Raw genomic sequence first — 18829 nt, 5'->3', positions numbered from 1 at the left:
CCTGTTTCTCTTAATTAGTTTAAAATCATAGCAAAATCTTTATTAAAAGGACCAATATGAACTTTCTCCTCACTCTATTCCGAAATCTTTCATAAAATCTCAACTAACTCCATCGATTGTTTTGAATGGATGGATTTCGATCTTTATACATAGTCTCTGTAATCTATGGTTTTAATTAAAAAAAATGCAATCTAGAAAATTGATGATTTTTAAATTTTAGTTTGTTATTGTATTCATTAACACCTGTTTGTGTAATTATGAATTTCATAAAATGTTGTTACATATGGAATGAAGTTTTAATTGAACAATGTGATCGATTACCCGCTGTTTATGGGCGGGTTTGTAAATATTTAAATGTCTTAAATATTATTATCACAAATATTATCTTCAGTCTTTCTGGATTTGCGAACTTCTTTTTACTTTACTGACTTCAGTTATTACATTTACATGCGTTATATAAATTCTATAATTTAAAAAAAGAAAAGAATTATTATTTTAAAAGAATAACAATTTACAGGCTTCTTTAATACACGATCTTTTGGTGGCTTACAACCTCCACAAAAATATCAAAATAGTGAAGTCTTCACCAGCTACATATGATGATCTTAGAAAATTCCATTCAGAATTATATCTGGACCATTTGAAGAGTTTTTCTGTTGTAGATGATGATTATATATCAACCCCACAAGATGAAGAATATGGCATTGGTAATTTCTGATCTTTATTTAATTGTACAGAATTTTTTAACGGCTTGTTCTATCTACTGCCGTGTGATTTTGGGAACCTACTTGGTACTTCAATTGCATCATTGTAAAACTTTAGCATACTGGGCAAAGGTTACTTTTGGTCGTGTAGATAAATTTGTAGAGAAAACTAATAAAATGTAACATAACTATAACCCTATAAAATAACTAGAATTATATCAAGTCACTTAGTTTTTCTCTGTAAAAAATGTGTTGAAACAATTTTGGTATTATTAAATACTAGATTTTACAGGGTTTTGCTTGTGTTGATTTTGTTCAACAATTCTGGTTGTTGGTATAGGTAGAGATAAAATAGTTAAAAGAAACCTACCCCCTTTACAGAATAGTTTGAAAAAAGAAACATGTATACTTTAATTATGAATTATAAACAATAATTCTGCAGAGTTTGTAGCAAATCAGATGATGCAATAAGTTTCATACAAAAATTTTCTCTCCCTCACCCCACCCTCTGTTTTACGCAAGAAAAAGTAGCCTGTATTATTACATAAATGTATTTATTTATTATACACTTTATTGTACCATTTATAAAATAATAAATACAGTTATTTTAATATGAAGTCATACTAAAGCTGGCTTTATCCCTAAGCAATCTTCTCTAGGGAACCTATGGGTAGAGGACATGCATATATATATGCCTTCTTCAAAATATTAAAATTAGTTTTATTTTTACAGGTTATGACTGTCCACCAGTATCTAACATGTTTGATTTGGTGTCCAACTTAGCAGGTGGTTCTATAACAGCAGCAAAGTGTTTATTGCTAGGCATTACAAATGTTGCCATTAACTGGTGTGGTGGTTGGCATCATGCACAGAGGTAAAAGAAGAATAATAAAAAGAAAAAGAATATTTTCCTGATATCTTCTCTGTATGATGAAAGAGAGGTTACAATGTTTTAGTACTCCTTTTCATATTAATATAAGTGGTGACTAAGAGAACAAATTAGGCAAAGGAAACCTCTACATTTTTTGTTTTATTTGCTGATCCAAAATAATTATAAATTTTCATGACTCTTTATGTTTATCCATAATAATTAGCATTGACTTATCCACTTAATATAATAAAGATTATTTTTCTCTTAATTTCTAGTCCTTTCTATTATTTCCAAGTAAGTCTTATCAAAAAAAAATTGTTTATTATTTATAAAACCAAATTATATTTAAAGTAGTTACATACTATAGGCAATATTGCACACATAAATAATATCAATATTACTTACAATTAGGCAAATACGTTATACTGTTTTCGAAAGTCCTGACCAATCATCTTAAATGCAAACTCGACGACTTCCAGCCACCCGAATAAGCTGGCTTCAAAAGAAATTTTACATTTCTGATGCTGCTATTAGGTAGTAAGACAAAAAAAGCAAAAATTCTATTTTAAATACACATGACTATTTTCTACAATATTTAACTTAAAATTATGCATTCTACATAATTAAATTTTAGAACTGTACAAAAAAATTTTTAATATTGATGAATTACAAAAAAATGTATTAAGTTTTATCTTTTGTTAAGAGTTTTGCATTTCTGCCCCAATGATTTAAAATCGCAATATTGATCTGATAATTTTTATGCAGGTTTGGTGCTGAAGGATTTTGCTATGTCAATGATATTGTATTAGCTATTGAAACATTGAAATTAAAATTTTCTAAAATATTATACATTGATTTGGATATACACCATGGTATGTCACAATTTATATACATATTTTTTAATTATAAAACTTTTTTTATAAAGAAGGAAGTTTTCCAAATAAATGTATATGTACACTAGCCTTCGTTTAAATGAAAATTTATTCATGAAACAGCATGGCGTGAAATTATGGTGGCCTCAATCTATAGATATCCACAGTTGAATCCTTTAAGTTCCTTTAAATAATTTAATCAAACCATAGAAATTAAATTTAGTTGTATTTTATATTAATTATAAATTTCAAATAAATCTACCTGCAACAAATGTTACAGTCATGCACAATGTAATGTAAAGTTTTACACCCAACAAAAATTATTTCGGAGAATATCAGCAATTTGGTGAGAGTTTTTATTTTCATTAGCTAATAATTTTATATTTTTATAATCTACTTTTTTATTCATAGGTAATGGCGTGCAGGATGCATACAACTTAAGTAAATCAGTGTTTACACTATCATTTCATAAGTATGAGCCTGGATTTTATCCTGGCACTGGTAGCCTTGAAGATATAGGCACATTAGCTGGCAAGGGATACACATGCAACTTTCCACTCCATGCATGTTATTCTGATGACACTTTGGAATATGTCTTCCAGGCGTTTGTATTTTATTTCTTTATCTTTTAGTTAATTTTATTACAAACCAATTTTATTTTACTAAAAACTTTTGACAGTCTATGCAATTTTTTGATAATGGAAAATATTGTTTAAACCAATATTTTGCTATGTATTTATACCCTAGGCGGCTGCTCTCCTAACTCCCTACTAATAAGGGTCAATTGGCAATTATTGAAAAATTAATTCACCTTTTACATAGATTTGAATTAAATCCTAATTATTAGGGAAAGGGATTGTTAGTAATGAGGATTGTCAGCCAAATTGCCAGCAATTTTCCATATCAGGTCGACCTTCACACGATCTCTCTGGAAAACCATCTTGGTTAGGTCATGACGATAGGCCAATTAACTTGGTTTCGTTCTCATATATTATTGGTACTCTGCTAGTCCAAGCGGGCTTATCATCCCATTTTTATTCATTTAAAAATCTAGAATTCCATTTTTTTTATTAGAGAACTGTTATATAAGAGGTAAATAAAGCGCTCATTCAACAGTTGTGACAAATCTATTATATTTGTTGTAGGGTGTTTCCGGCAGTATATTCTCAGTTTGCTCCAGACTCGATAGTGGTACAGTGTGGTGCGGATGCGTTGGCACGCGACCCGAACGGTGGGGCTGCGCTTACAGCACGCGCCTACTGCACATGCGTCAAAATGGTGCTCGACAAAAGAAAACCTACGTTGCTTTTAGGCGGAGGTTGTTTTAAAGAAAATGGTTTATTTGATCCTATAGTATTTTAACACAATAAAATTTTTACACATTTAAGTCTAGATATTGTGTAATCTACAATAAATTAGTAAGATAGATTCATCGTAACATAATAGGTATATTTTTTTTATGCAAATTGGAAAGATATAGGAGCTGGCAGCCCACCATTAGTAAGCATTGTATGTAAATATGAACAGGACCATGGTATCTTACATGCATTTTGAGTAATTTACATTATAGTAGTAATTTAATTGCTTTAAAACCGAGCATCCATACAAACATAGCTACTTGGCAGTAGAAACACAAGTGAGAGTGAAGTATCCAAAGTTACATTGCATGTAATGTTTTATGAACCACCATAAACTAACTTAAATACATTAGAAAATTAGTTCATATTATATATTTTTTTGTCTAATAGTTAGCTGGTAGAGAATGCCGTAAGGCATTAATCTCGCCACTTGTACAAAATTTTATTATGCAAAAAAGAAGTGCTAATAAATTGAAATTTTAAGTTTAGGCATAGATTTACCTCTAATATGCAAATAGAATCAAATATCTACAAATGAGAAATAAGTATCTCTTATTAAAATTTGTCCTCCTCATTATACCTATATGATTTAGTTAAAAAAAGATTTATTCTTGAATTTTAATCTACATATTTTTTTTTTATTTCCATATAAGGAGGGTACAACCACGCTAACACTGCACGTCTATGGTCGTCCATCACTGCTCTTGTTGCTGGAGTAGAATTAGATGATAATATTCCAGAACACAACAATTGGATAAGATATGGACCGGATTATATGTTGCATATAGAACCAACACTAGCTAGGGATCTTAACCAAGTGACTTATTTAGACGCCTGCATCGATACTATAAAAGGTATACTAGAAACCACCACTGCCACTCCAGATAAGTGGCAAATGAATTTTTTGACCGAAACGGTATCACCACTAAGTGAATAAGAAAGAACGAGACAGTAACATCCGTTTTTTTTTTCACATATGCATGATAAGTTCCTTTGCCATTTATCTATAGTGGCTAATCACGAATTAAGGGATCTCTTAGATAAGTAACAATATATTCTTAATAAATGGCCGTGTGGTTCCGGCATACAATAGGCCACCCTATCCTTTCCCGTGGGTGTCGTAAGAATCGACTAAAGGAGTACTAAAAGTCGCACAAAACTCGTTGCATATTGGTATTTAATTTTTACTTCTACAATGTTTGTACAATTCTGATGTTAATCTTGTTGAGTAATTTATATTTATAAGACGAATTACTTTTGAATATATGTAGGTATATGTTTACCAATTTTAGTATTTACTATATACATAGATTTTATTCACTTACAGATAATTTAAAAAAATACTTAGAAAACAATAGAACAGAGAAACCAAGACTAGAAACAAAAACTGGTAATAACCATACAGATGTCTCTATGCATGGCAAATTACAAGATGCCAATATAAAACATAGAATAATTTCCAAATCTGCTTCATCAAACAGTAATGATACTGAGTCAAAAATGTTTAATAAAGGAAATGAAGCAAAACGTTTAAATTATAATGATGTGTATGATTTTGTTGAATAACAGTAAAGGAAAATGAAATATTGAATGATTTTTATTTTTTGAAAATAAATAAATTCTTATTCGTTCATGAAATTGTGATTAAAGTCCTATATTAATTTAATTCATATGAAAATTATTTACTTATATCTGCTTTAGACTTTGATAAATGTTCTGTTCAATAGTCGTAGTTTCATATGAGTAATAATGTTTGCTTTTCTTGTTAGTACAGATTCTGTCATAATAGATTGTGGGCACAGAATAATCCCTGTGAGACATTTTTAAAAAAAACCTTATTAAAAATCCGTTTAGATGCATTATAATATACAATGCATATTGAAATTAATTTTGACAACTAGTGTATAAAAATAAGTACTCAGATAAGTTGAAAAAAAATATATTTAAAATTCTCTCACTGAACTATCAAAACACAGTATGTTACAAAATACATTAATTTATAGTGGAAAATGAAATAGGAAACTTGGGCATAAATAGACAGTTAAAGTTATCCATTTATTATTTTCTAGAAAGACTTGTTAATTTATTTTCGTGAAATTAAGCCGTTTAAATTATGCATATTGCATACGGAAAAATTAATAGCTTTCGCAGACAGTTTTCTTAACAGAGGTCAAAGCTACAGAGATGCTCATCACAGAATCATGTGAGTACAAATACAATTTTGTGTTCTATTTTCACGACCAAAAAGACATTAGGAATTGTTCCTCACCTGTGGTCTTACATTGTATAGGTACACGAACATCTTCAGTGGCATATTTTTTTTTGTTTACTTACATTGCTATATTTTTTTCTTAGATTCAAACAACTTCATGTATAGTCTATTTATTAGGAAATTTTTTTGCCCACCCTAATAGTAATTACTCCATAATTGAAACTGTATTGTTACAATTAATGAATTATACAGAATTTTCACTGATAAATTTCATATGTAAAAATAATAGAGATCTCGATAGAAAATTGTTCAGTCCTATTTCTTAATCATTAAATACTGTTAAAATTCAATTACAGAAAAATTATTGTTAGGGTCAAATTCCTCAGTGACAAGACTAGTAGACAAAGCAACATTCTATAATACTCAAATAATATGTAAAATGTATGCTCAAGTTTATATCTTTTAAGGCAGATAATATTTAATTCTAAATATTCTTTACTATCTCACTGAAGGTAGTAAGTAGTATTATATACATAATAGTAATTAACAACCTAATAAGCAATAACCCAGCTGAAAAACTTCAAAACACAGCATTTCACATTTTATTTAATACATCTAATACATCCATCCATCTCTGCCTATCCCAAATTAATAAAAGACGTAAAGAATTAAAGATCCGTATACAGATCTAGTACTATCTCATTAAATCATGCAGCTATTTATTATTGTACAAGTAATATAATATTATTGCAAGCAAAGGGTGATTGAAAATTAATAACTTTTATCAGTGATAAAGTATAATGATTAAAAGTACAGTAACAGTTTAAAAGTTAGCCAAGTATGAAAAGTATCTGTTTCATTTCCTAGTCAGGAAATTAAACAGTTAACTTTTTTATCTATATTGAAAAATAAATGCAGAATATTTAAATTAGCATTTGTTCAGAGTGCAACACCATATTAGGTATAACAAAAAACATTTATATGTAATAAGCAATTTTTATAATATTGTGAACTGTTGTTGTAAATCCAGAGCATACAAAGATTTTTTTCAAATAAGTAGTACTATTTAATCTGTAGGCCGTTTTTCACTGTTTTTCTTAGTAAACTCCTCTGCATTCTTTGTGAATTTCTTTCGATCCTTGAGGAATTCCTCAGCAAGATCTGCGCGCAAAGGATGTTCAGGTTCTGGATCATTGACAAGAGCCACTAATGCTTGAATTACTGAAATTAATAATAAGATATTTTAACAATCATAATTTCTGTTTTATATTAATACATGTATGATATTTATATCAATAAGGAAAGTTATAGATTAAGCAATGTAGCAAATTACACAAATCTATTTTATTGTAAGACCCTACAGATTTTAGTACACATCCTAGTTTTACTAAACCATTAATTACTACAAACAAGCAAACATAATTAATAGAAAAATAAAAATATTAACATTTTATGCATAATTGTTTTGATAAAAAAATGTTATATTTATTTACTAAATACTTGGCACATTTTATATATACCAGGTCACTCAGAAAGTCTGCGAGAAAGAGTTTTTATGTATGTGAGACTGGCCAGTTATAATTTATTTAAAAATATGATTAGGTACTTATAAGTAAAAATAGATACGTTTTAAATTTAAAACTTCCCTTCACATTTTTTTACGCCTACCAAAATAAAGCGACCTACACTCGCGAGCAATTAAATCGACTTAACCCTTGACGGCGCACATATGCATTGATTTTACTAAACCGACAAATGTCATTATAAAAATGATATGTCATTCAAAAGCTGAAGAATTATGCTCTCATTTAACATCAATACCCTAAAAAAACTTGAGCGCTGATTTAATTACGCATTTTAATTGGGCGTCAGGGAAAATTTTCTTCATAAGGTTTCCACGAGTTGCGCTACCTGCCCCCGATATAAAACCCGCCCACACCCGGTTTACCTTATCAGTCGTTTATCACAAGTTGACCGGTATACATCTTAATAAATTGTATTCCTTGTTTTCGTGAATACCACACCAGAAGAAGCCGCTCAAGTTGTTGCCTTGTTGCAACAAGGGTTAAGCCAGCGAGTAGTCGCTGCCTAGTTCCACTTAAACCAGTTTGCTGTATCCGAGTATACAGACGCTTGAAGGAAGCCAACTTGACGCTAAAAAGGCCTGCGACGGGCCTCAAATTTACTGCAGGCCACCGACAAGTGCACCTTCAATTTGTTCGAGAGCATCTCAATTGGAGCGTTGCGCATTGACGGTCGGTACTGTTTACTGATGAGTCCAGAATGTGTCTACATGGCAGTGACAGGAGAGGCCGAGTTTACAGGCGTCCGGGGGAACGATTTTCCCAATGCTGTTATGTTGAAACAGTGGCGTATGGCGGCGGTTCCTGCATGATGTGGGCTGGTATTTCCTTAGAGGGAAAAACTGAGCTGTTTTCGTGCCTGGGGGCGGCCGAGGAGGCGGGCTAACAGCTGATCGGTACATCACCAACATCCTACTCGATCATGTTGTGCCCTACGCAGGGTTTGTCGGCAAAGACTTCGTGTCAATGCACGACAATGCCCGCTGTCACACGGCACGAGTCGCTCGGCAGTTTCTTAAAGAGGTCGAATTGCGCACGATGGACTGGCATGCGCTCAGCCTGGATATGAATCCCATCGAGCACTTATGGGACTAGCTTAAAAGCTCTTCTTTTAAGCTCGTCCCATAAGAATCCAGTTGCTTTAAGCGTAGACGAGCTAAAGACAGCATTGTTAGAGGAGTGGGACGGCATTCCTCAAGAATATGTCAAAAAATTGATAAGATCAATGAAAAACAGACTGCAGGCTGTAATAAGGGCTAGAGGGGCTCAAATTAAAGCTGACATCTTAAGCTTTCGAATGCCATATCATTTTTATAATTGACATTTGTCGTTTTAGTAAAATCAACCCATATGTGCGCCGTCAAGGGTTAAGTCGATTTGGTTGCTCGCGAGTGTAGAAGCGGGGGGAAGATTTTGATCGCGAGCTTTAATTTGACTGGCTAGTTGGTGTCAATTCCTTTACGAAACCAAAGAAGCATTAACGCCGAATGGTATACTACCAAATGCTTGGCAGAAGTTTTCTCTGTTGTGAGCAACAAGCGACCAAACACAGGGCTCCGCGGGCTACTGCTCCACTATGTTAATGCGCCCGCCTACATCGCAATCAAAACGAGGGACTTCCTAGACAGCACACCAGTCAAACTCCTGGGTCACTCTCCTTACAGCCCTGACCTAGCACCATGTGACTTCTTATTCCTAAAAAGAATCAACTCAAAGGGATACAATTTTCGTCACCGGATGATGCGCTCTCAGCGTTCGAGCAGGTTATAAACGAGGTGTCTGGTGTGAACGGACCGTAAAAAATGTTTCGAGAACTGGTTCAGACGCATGAAACTTTGTATAGAGGCTGGTGGAGAGTACTTTGAAAACAATCCAAAATGGCTGATATTGCCAACATATATAACAGACATGTGTACCAACATAACAAAAAAAAAATCCGAAAGTCGAACATACGTAACTCACAAAATTTGAAAATAACGGTTATTTTTTTTATCAGACCTCATATATTTACCTATAGAAATTTTTTTTTAATGTTGCAAAACTTTCTGAGTGTCCCACATGTATATATATATATATATATATATATATATATATATATATATATATATATATATATATAACAGATTAAGTATACATTATTCTTAGTCCAAATCAATGTCATTATGACTATATTGATATATTGATCAACATTTGTTAAAAGTTACCTGTAAAGCAGCACATTATTATACTGAGCTAGAACTTTTATAGTGATATTAAATAGCAAAATATATCTTGCAATGAGTTTTATATAAATGCATTTATGTATATTTTGAAAATGTCTAAGATAAAATAAAAAAATACCTTGATCAGTCTTGGTGGCAGGTTTCCAATTCTCAGCACTTATGATGGGCAGGCATACTTGACCTTTTTCATCAATATTTGGATGGTAGATTTTAGTTTTGAAACTAATTTTTGGAGGTTTAAATGGATACTCTGCTGGAAAGTTGATTTCAATACGAAATGCACCTTTGTTATAAGGTGGATTATCCTGCATGGGTAAAAATACATTTTTTAATACAAGAAATATAAATTCCTATTTTGTATATTTGTTACATGGAAGGTATGGAAATGAAGAAATTAATAGAATTGGGTACTTTTACTAAATGTGTATACTAGCTAACTGAAATATCAATTCTGACTATGTAAATTTTTTAAAATAATTATTCATATTTCTGAATGATTATTTTAAAGTGATCCAATATGTCAAATCTGGAACAAGTTTCATTTACAACAACCACAATAAAACTTTGATGTCACTTCATTATTTTGCTTTTATAGTGTTCATATATTTTGTTGAATCTGGTTTAATAATGAATTAATATAAAGAAATTGCTTTATAACAATTTGCTATAAGTCTTTTAAAATTGGTTATTTATGCAAACAGAAAACATTTATTTGGTATTTCACAAAGGAATACAAAATAGAAAAAATATCAACAAGTTAACGTTATATGTACTACCTACAGTGAATACCAAATGGGACTTTCACTCAGCACATATTGTAGTATTTGACAATATCACAGTGAACAGAATATAATAAAATATGATAAAGAAATGATGTGACTCTTTCATTTAAAACCTTATTTTTAACAATTAAATCTAAAGGTAAAATTAATTTAGTAGTATGTTATCTTTCAATATGTATAATAGGGTGTCCTTTATTTTTCAAAGTTTTTATTTTTTAATGCATAGGTCTTAGTTTTGTTCATATGTTCCTAAAACACTCGAAAATACATTTTTATCTCATTTGGAGAACGATAACCCATGCCGACTTGTTCATATAAGTAACGCCGAACTAGCGGCGCGCACCCGTCGTATTTGCCATTTGTTCACAGTAACTCTTGTGATTAATGTATTGTTTTTATGTTAAAAAAAATGGCAGTGGAATTCCACTGCCATTTTTTTGAGGTTGAGGATTGAGGAATTGTTGATATTTTATAATCAAGAACTGCAAAAATCCATTGTATGTGATGATTATCGGGAACTAATTCAATAATCTATTGTTTTCTTAGGAGGAGATAATGAGAAAAATATTAAAATAAGACCTCCTGGAGCAATGCATCAAGCCAGGTGGATGGCTACAGCCATTTACTCTTGGAAAATATGTTTGTTGCAATCTCAATTCAAAATTAGCACCAAAGATAAAAGAGCCCTTTAAGATATTTGTTTATTCATTGCAGTTATATATGTAAAACCAGGGCTTGGATGTAGTCTGGCAATCAAGGCCCCAAATCAAGATTTGCGCTTTTTAAAAAGTCTTAAGGAATATGAAACTATTAATAGAGATCTCCAAAGCTTCCCTGAGCATGTTTAGTCAACATCTTTGGTATTTGTCAGAAGAAATGGCTGTTTTATCACTCTTTGATGATGAAGTAGATGAACAAACTAAGACGAATATTGTAGCAAACTTACAAAGAGATAGTTCATATGATTCTGTAAAAAGATACATTCCATCGAAAGAAGATATGTCTGATTATTTGTATGAACTATGTAAAACTTATGCAAGATTTCCATGGTTTAGTCACTACAAAGGAAGAACAAAAACATTTTTTGCTGCACTGTGTACAAGAGCATAGAAATCTGTATCCAGACTGTAAAAGAGACCCTTAAAAGAAAATATCCTTGATGATTTGTTATGTTCATTTGATTAATAAATACTATTTTTTAACTTTCTCTTCGATTGTTATTATTAAACATTTTATTTCATTTTATTACACATACACAACGATAAGTGTTAAAGATAGTTAAAGACAATTATTTTTAAAATATTCAAGGCTCTGTCAGCACGGGTTATAGTTGACATATAAAGATAAAATTTTGTATTTGATTTATATGAAATTTGTTTTCACCCATATAAAGGACACCCTAATGTATAACCATTATATTATTTCATGTGCATTTATATACATATTTTAACTTTTAATACAAGTTTTGTAAATATTGGTAGCTAAGAGTTGTAAATAATAATTTTATATCATAGTATGGATTATTTCCTCCAAACTTTCTGTAAAAAAAACAAGCAGAAATTATAGACATGTTATTATACTTACTGGGACAATAAGACCCTGCCACGTGAGGATATTGGACTCATCAACCTGAATGTCTCTAAATGATTTTAATCCTGACTGTCTAATATCATTTAATTCCTGTAAGATAATATTATGTTAAATAAATAATTCAATGAGAAAATATATATAATATATAAATATCCTTATATTTATAGATAAATTACATACTTTAAAATACTTATAGCATAATTTACATATAGAATAGAAATACATTAAAATTCAGGTATTCATCATCTTCCTACCCTTATCCCAATCATTTGGGGTCGGCGTAATATGGTTTTATCCATATTACAAAAAGATTTGGGTTTTAGTAATATGGTAATAAAATTCAGGTATTAAATGGAGATATTTATAAGAAGGTAGCGATAATAAAAATTTCGTAGGTACATGCATGAGTCACACTAAAGTGTGTGAAAATAATAATTATTTTGCTTGATTCATGATATTTGTCTTTGAGTTATTTACTTAATGTTCATGACAATAGATTCTTATAAGTATGGATTTTGAATAAAATAGAAATATAATTTGTAACTGTAACTAGGCCAACGAAATTGGAATACACAACTACTGCACTCATTGCATATAAAACAACAATTGAAATAAACTAAAAGTGGTATTATATTTTGGACAATTGTAAATTTCAGAATCTTTCTAAAAATTATAATGGACGTAAGTTTTTTAAGAACACAAAAGTGAAATACAGTTTCACCTTCTGTAGTCGTCTGGTTGCAGCCATTGTATTAATTTTATGTTAAAACTTTAACGAGATACTGATTAATAACTTTTATTATGAATTATATTATATATAGGTCCTCACTACAAACATAATTATGCTGCACAATCGACAATATTATAAATCGAGTGAAAAATGTCTATTATAAGTGTAACTAAATTGACGACCATTAAGAAAATCCGATTACTGCGTTATATTACTCCAAATGTACAGTCCATTTTTTTATGTCAATAATAAATTACAACAGTACTGATAATTAATACTATCTTGATCATATTTTCACTGATAATATTACAGTTTTAATTAGTTAATTGTGTGTCTTATTTATTTATAAAAAGCTCAAAGCAAATTAAGTTTACATTTATTAACATGCAATAATAAAACGTCGAACACCTTCACCGTAAATTAGTTTGGTCGGGAAAAGCGCGGGAAACGTTTAAAATAGCGGGAGTGTTTTTGATCTTCTTTAAATTAATTTTATTTTTAATTATATAAGGATTAGTCTTATTTGTATATTGTGTATTAGATTGTATATATAATTATATATTTTGTAGTAATAGTGTTTGTTGCTGTAAATATTGATAAGTAAATTACCTATATTAACTAGACATTATGGATCCACCTATAGACAACCCCCCAGGTGTCTGCAAATATAACTATCCCATTTAATATTAGTTTTGATATATTGGGTGACACAGATGGTTCTAGCGTTGCAAGTTCTAAACGTAAGTGAGTACGTGGCGAACGTCGCATTTGCAAACATTGCAATAAAAAACGAAGGAGGCACACCAAGGGTCTTGAATCTAAAATTAAAGATAGTGATTGTCAATGTATTGAGGATGAGAATCAAACTCAAGTATCAATACCAGTTGTAAATAATACCGAGTCTGTTAAACCTGCTTCTCCACCCAGTACTTTAAATAGAACTTTGTACAATGCTGAGGATATAGCACCTTATGTCGTTCATGTACAAAAAAATTAAACACATCCTAATGACAACACTACATTAAATCCTATTGCATTTGGTCGCTTTTTACACACTAATAAGATAAATAATATAGCGAATGGTAGCCTCAAAAGAATAGGAAGAAACCGTTTACCGCTTTCTTTCTCAAATTTTGAAAATGCAAATGCATTTTTAAATAATAGTATCTTAGAGACGCATAATTTTAAGGCATTTATACCTTCTTTCCATGTAACCCGTATGGGAATTGTGAGGGGTATTCCTAAAGAATGGACAGAAGAGGAAGTAATCCAAAATATATCAGTACCTATAGGTTGTGGGAGAATTCTAAAAACCAGAAGAATAAAGAAAAAGACCATTAATGAAGGATAACCAAGTTTTATTAATACTGAAACCATTGTTATTACTTTTGATGGACAAATATTACCAAAAAGAGTATTTATGTTTTACACATCATTAACTGTAGATTTGTACATTTACCCCACTATCCAATGCTATAACTGCTGTAGGTTCGGACATGTCAAGATGCAGTGTCGTTCAAATCCTTAGTGTTATAAATACAGGCAAAATCATACAGGTGATAAATGTGAAGTAGATGAGGAAAATGTTTCTTGTATCTTGTGTAATGGTTCTCATTGAGCAGTTAGTAAGAAATGTCCTGAATATGCACGTCAGAAAGCCATTAAAGGAACAATGGCCCACAGTTGTGTTTCTTATGCTGAAGCATTAAAATTTCATCCTCCAACTTCTAAACTATATTCAGATGTATTAACATCATCACCTCCGTCCAATAAATCTCATTTTCAATCTTCTTTCCTTAAAAAAAATCATCATTACCACATATTCAATCATCATATAAAAAAACAGTTACACTTAAACCACGCTCTCCTCAAAAAGCACAACAAGGATATGATCGTTCTGCTCATGAAGCCATAGTTAAGGAATATAATATTCCTGCTCCCTCTAATGGTTGTGCATTATCATCAAACAATATTGAAAATAATCAATCCATCATTGATATTATTCTCATGCTTATTAAAGTGTTATCGCAATCGAAATTGATACAAAAAACTTGACCACCGTCCAACGATGCCATTTACAATGTATTTTCTCAATTATTAACTTCTCACAATGGATTACAAAGTACAAATAATACAATGGAACTGTTGTAGCATAACAAACAAGAAATCAGACTTATTTTATTTGATTAATAAATATAATCCTTTTATAATAGCTCTCCAAGAGACTTGGTTAAGGCCAGGATATCCTTTTAGGATTTCAAGCTTTACAAGTCTTAGTGATGATAGAGCTGACGGATATGGCGGTGTCGCCATATTGGTCAAAAACTCCCTTAATTTTTCTTCTTTTTCGCTTCCTGTATATAGCGGTATTAATGCAGCTGCTATAGTTATAAATGGTATCTGTTTTGTTACTTTATATATTCCTGATCCTACATGACAAATATATTCACAACTAGAACAATTATTTTCAATTTTACCTAAACCTTTTCTTATAATGAGCGATTTTAATGCTCAGCACCAATCGTGGGGCCGTTGTACTTCTAATTTTTATGGTGGAAAACTCCTGACGATAATTGACACTTACAACTTATGTATTATTAACTCAGATGTACCGACACGTAGAACTGCACCGAATGAAGGGTTTAGTGCTCCTGATATTTCAATATGCTCTTCTGATTTAGCTTCTTCACTGTCGTGGTATCCTCATTCCTCTACCTTCGGAAGCGATCACTTTCCCCTCATTCTTTCTTTTCCAATTTCCATTCCCTCAAGTCGAAAGAGTGGTCCTCGACTTAAATATAATTTATCAAATGTAGACTGGAATATTTACAAACAATATTTAGATAATAAAATATCGGAGTTACCTATTGTTTATCATGGAAATGAACATCAATGTTGTAATGACTTGATAATTAATATGAAGGAGGTTGCTGATTTATTATTTCCTGTTAAAAATAGTGCTTCGGAAGCGATCACTTTCCCCTCATTCTTTCTTTTCTACCTAGACGGTATACCGTATTCCTTTTTTAAAAATGCTAGCGATGCTACATTAATTTACTTTTTAAATATAAATAATTCTGTAATTATTTCGGGAAATATACCTACTTCATGGAAGTCTCAGATTATTATACAATTTTTAAAGCCTCATAAACCACCTTCTGACCCATTTTCATACCGTCCTGTTGCACTTTCCTCTGTCTTACTAAAGCTAGCTGAACATTTAGTGAAGAACTGTCTAGAATGGTTTTTAGAAAGTAATAACTTACTATCCCCTAACCAGTTTGGTTTTAGGAAAGGTAAGAGCACTTTAGATAATGTGAGCATTCTTATTTCAGATATTCATATAGTTTTCTCACAAAATTTGTCAATCCTCTCAGCCTTTTTAGATATAAATTCTGCCTATGATAATGTAATAATTTCTATTTTAAAAACTAAATTACAAGCTCTAAATGTACCGGTAATGCTTTCTAATTTCATAATTAATATTTTATCAGAAAGAACAATACATATGGATCTAGATGAAGATACCAAATTATCTAGAACAGTATGGAAAGGCCTTCCTCAAGGGTCTGCTCTCAGTCCAATTTTATTCATCGTATGTGTATATGCATACGATTTAGAATCATTCCTTGATAAATCCATCAAAATTTTACAATATGCTGATGATCTTTTATTATATTTTATTGCGAAGTCTATAATCTGATTCTATAATCTGCTTCTGCCAAATTATCTGATTCATTAGATTTGTTAAAAACGTGATTAGATGCAAATGGTCTTAATCTTTCCGTAACCAAGAGTAGTGTAGTTTTGTTTACAAGAATGAGATCACCGCAACAAATTAAGGTGCTTTATGATAACTCATACATTCCTATAAAGACTTAAAATAAAATTTTTAGGTATCGTGCTAAATAATAAATTAACGTAGTCTGTCCTACTGTAATTATATTTCCACGAAATGTGAGTGTAACTTCAACATTCTTAGGTGCCTTGCTGGAATGTGGTGGGGAGCACATCCCGTTTCACTAAAACTTGCTTATAATGGTCTTATAAGGAATGTCATTGATTATGGAACTTTTTTGTTAGCTCTAGGAAGTTCATATGCTTTTAAGAAATTGGATTTAATTCAATCAAAGGCCTTGAGGATTATCTCTGGAGTAATGAAATCAAGTCCAATCATTGCTTTACAGTTCGAAGTCGGTGATCCACCTTTAGTTTTAAGAAGACAATATCTATCTGATCGCTTCTTTTTTCGTTGTTTACAATTATCTGATCATCCGCTTATTTAAAAGTTATCTCAACTACATATCTTTATTTCGTCTTCATCTTATTGGAACCATAAAAAACCTCTATGTTTAATAAAAAGTTATCAGAAATATAAATCCATAGAATCCCCCACTTTTACATCTTCCTATTTTCCCATTTATAAATGTTCATATCAATCTTTAGTTTTATCTCCTAATATTAAATATGATTTTGGATTATCAAAAAATGATTCAGAATTGAATACCAAATTTATGTTTATAACTGACATTGAATGGAGTGAATGGCACTACATCTTTACTGATGCATCAAAACCAGACAATAGTGGTTGTGTAGGTGTGGGTGTGTTTCATTCACAATTTAATATCGTTCACAAAATTAAACTTCCACCGGAATCTTTAGTTTTTACCGGGGAATGTTATGGTATTTTAAAAGCTGTTGAATATATACTTGTAATGAAATTACAAAAGACAATAGTTTTCACCGAATCTATGAGCTCTTTGCAAGCTCTAGCCAAATATCCGTTTAAATCAAAACCAGTTTATCCCATTATTTGTGACAAACAAGACAAAGTTTTTATTTTTGCATGTTGAGAAGGTATTCCGTTTCTTTTGCCTGGTTACCAGGACAAAGTGGTATTAGCAGCAATGACAAAGCTGACCTTATTGCAGGAGAGGCTGTGAGTTGTGGTGATATGTATCCGTATCATAATTACTGTAGTGACCTAGCTTGTCTTTAAAAAATATATTTAAGGTATGCCTGGAAGGAATATTGGAAAAAAACCAGTACAATAAAAGGAAAATTTTATCGCCATATACAACTCGATATTCCTTTTAAACCATGGTTTTATAAATTAAAGCTTGGAAAGACCGCAACTACTATTTTAACTCGTATGCGTCTAGGTCACGTATGCACACCTTCTCATTTATACAAGCTTGGTTTATGTACAAAGTTCGTCATGTAATTGCGCTGCTGAAGTGGCGGACTTGAGTCATATATTTTTCTCATGTTCTAAATTTGACCATACCTTCCTTTTTAATCATCTCCGATCCATCCGTGTTCCATTCCCAACTTCTATTCTTACTCTACTTTCTTCCAATGATCCTATTATCTATAAAATACTATCATCATATATATATGATAACAATATTAATATTTAGTTATATTATATGAATACATTTATAGTTGCATCAATTGCTTTTCCTATATATTTATAAGTATCTTCTCATATGTACAAGTATATCCTTCATATCTTATACCTAATCCTTATCCTTTCTAAATTCGTGTGTTGGGTATTTTTATTACTACTGTCGTTTCCCTGTTTTGTTCTTGGCAAAATACCCTAATATCGGGGTGAACACCACAAAAGAAAACTAAAAAAAAATTAAATGTTACTAAGATAAAGAAAGAAACTTATTAAAAAGTATCCGAAAATATTTTTTGAATATTTAGATCACGCTTACACTGCTGAACGAAATCGAATGAAATTTAGTACACGGATAGGTTATGTCCAATTTAATATATAGGATACTTTATATACAGATTAGCTTTTACTTGTGACTACGTCCGTGTGATTAGAATAAGTAGCTTATATCTTATATCCTTCTCTATTCCATATAATACATGTATATCAAATTTGATAGTG

The 18829-nt window shown here is 31.1% G+C and overlaps 2 protein-coding genes across 2 annotated transcripts; one reads left to right on the top strand and one right to left on the bottom strand.

Moving 5' to 3' along the window:
• The first annotated feature begins 176 nt into the window (after nucleotides 1–176).
• LOC113515134 (histone deacetylase 8-like) lies at nucleotides 177–5396 on the top strand. The gene is made up of 8 exons (XM_026899285.3): nucleotides 177–338; nucleotides 518–707; nucleotides 1437–1578; nucleotides 2341–2447; nucleotides 2859–3051; nucleotides 3593–3765; nucleotides 4459–4659; nucleotides 5133–5396. The coding sequence occupies exons 1-8, from the start codon at nucleotides 258–260 to the stop codon at nucleotides 5369–5371; spliced, it is 1326 nt and encodes a 441-aa protein (XP_026755086.2). The 5' UTR covers nucleotides 177–257; the 3' UTR covers nucleotides 5372–5396.
• A 332-nt stretch (nucleotides 5397–5728) lies between these two features.
• LOC113515135 (ubiquitin-conjugating enzyme E2 L3) lies at nucleotides 5729–13123 on the bottom strand. Its single transcript, XM_026899286.3, has 4 exons — nucleotides 12916–13123; nucleotides 12189–12284; nucleotides 9941–10127; nucleotides 5729–7238 (listed from the first exon to the last, which is right to left on the bottom strand). The coding sequence occupies exons 1-4, from the start codon at nucleotides 12940–12942 to the stop codon at nucleotides 7084–7086; spliced, it is 465 nt and encodes a 154-aa protein (XP_026755087.1). The 5' UTR covers nucleotides 12943–13123; the 3' UTR covers nucleotides 5729–7083.
• Between the last annotated feature and the right edge of the window lie 5706 nt (nucleotides 13124–18829).

Source organism: Galleria mellonella, unplaced genomic scaffold (genome assembly GCF_026898425.1).
Source record: "Galleria mellonella isolate WM207_F2 unplaced genomic scaffold, CSIRO_AGI_GalMel_v1 utg312, whole genome shotgun sequence".
Taxonomy (NCBI): domain Eukaryota; kingdom Metazoa; phylum Arthropoda; class Insecta; order Lepidoptera; family Pyralidae; genus Galleria; species Galleria mellonella.
The sequence above is the reverse complement of the archived record's forward strand: the minus strand, read 5'-3'. Positions and strand labels throughout refer to the sequence as shown.

Bases quoted from the DNA above. Each gene is read 5' to 3' on its own strand.
- LOC113515134 (XM_026899285.3), top strand. From the start codon at position 258: ATGAATTTCATAAAATGTTGTTACATATGGAATGAAGTTTTAATTGAA. The intron at 2,448-2,858 runs GTATGTCACAAT...TTTTATTCATAG, and splicing joins TGATTTGGATATACACCATG to GTAATGGCGTGCAGGATGCA. The intron at 4,660-5,132 runs GTATACTAGAAA...ATTCACTTACAG, and splicing joins CTGCATCGATACTATAAAAG to ATAATTTAAAAAAATACTTA.
- LOC113515135 (XM_026899286.3), bottom strand. From the start codon at position 12,942: ATGGCTGCAACCAGACGACTACAGAAG. The intron at 12,285-12,915 runs GTGAAACTGTAT...ATTATCTTACAG, and splicing joins CAACCAGACGACTACAGAAG to GAATTAAATGATATTAGACA. The intron at 7,239-9,940 runs GTATTTTTTTAT...TATTAATTTCAG, and splicing joins TGCCACCAAGACTGATCAAG to TAATTCAAGCATTAGTGGCT.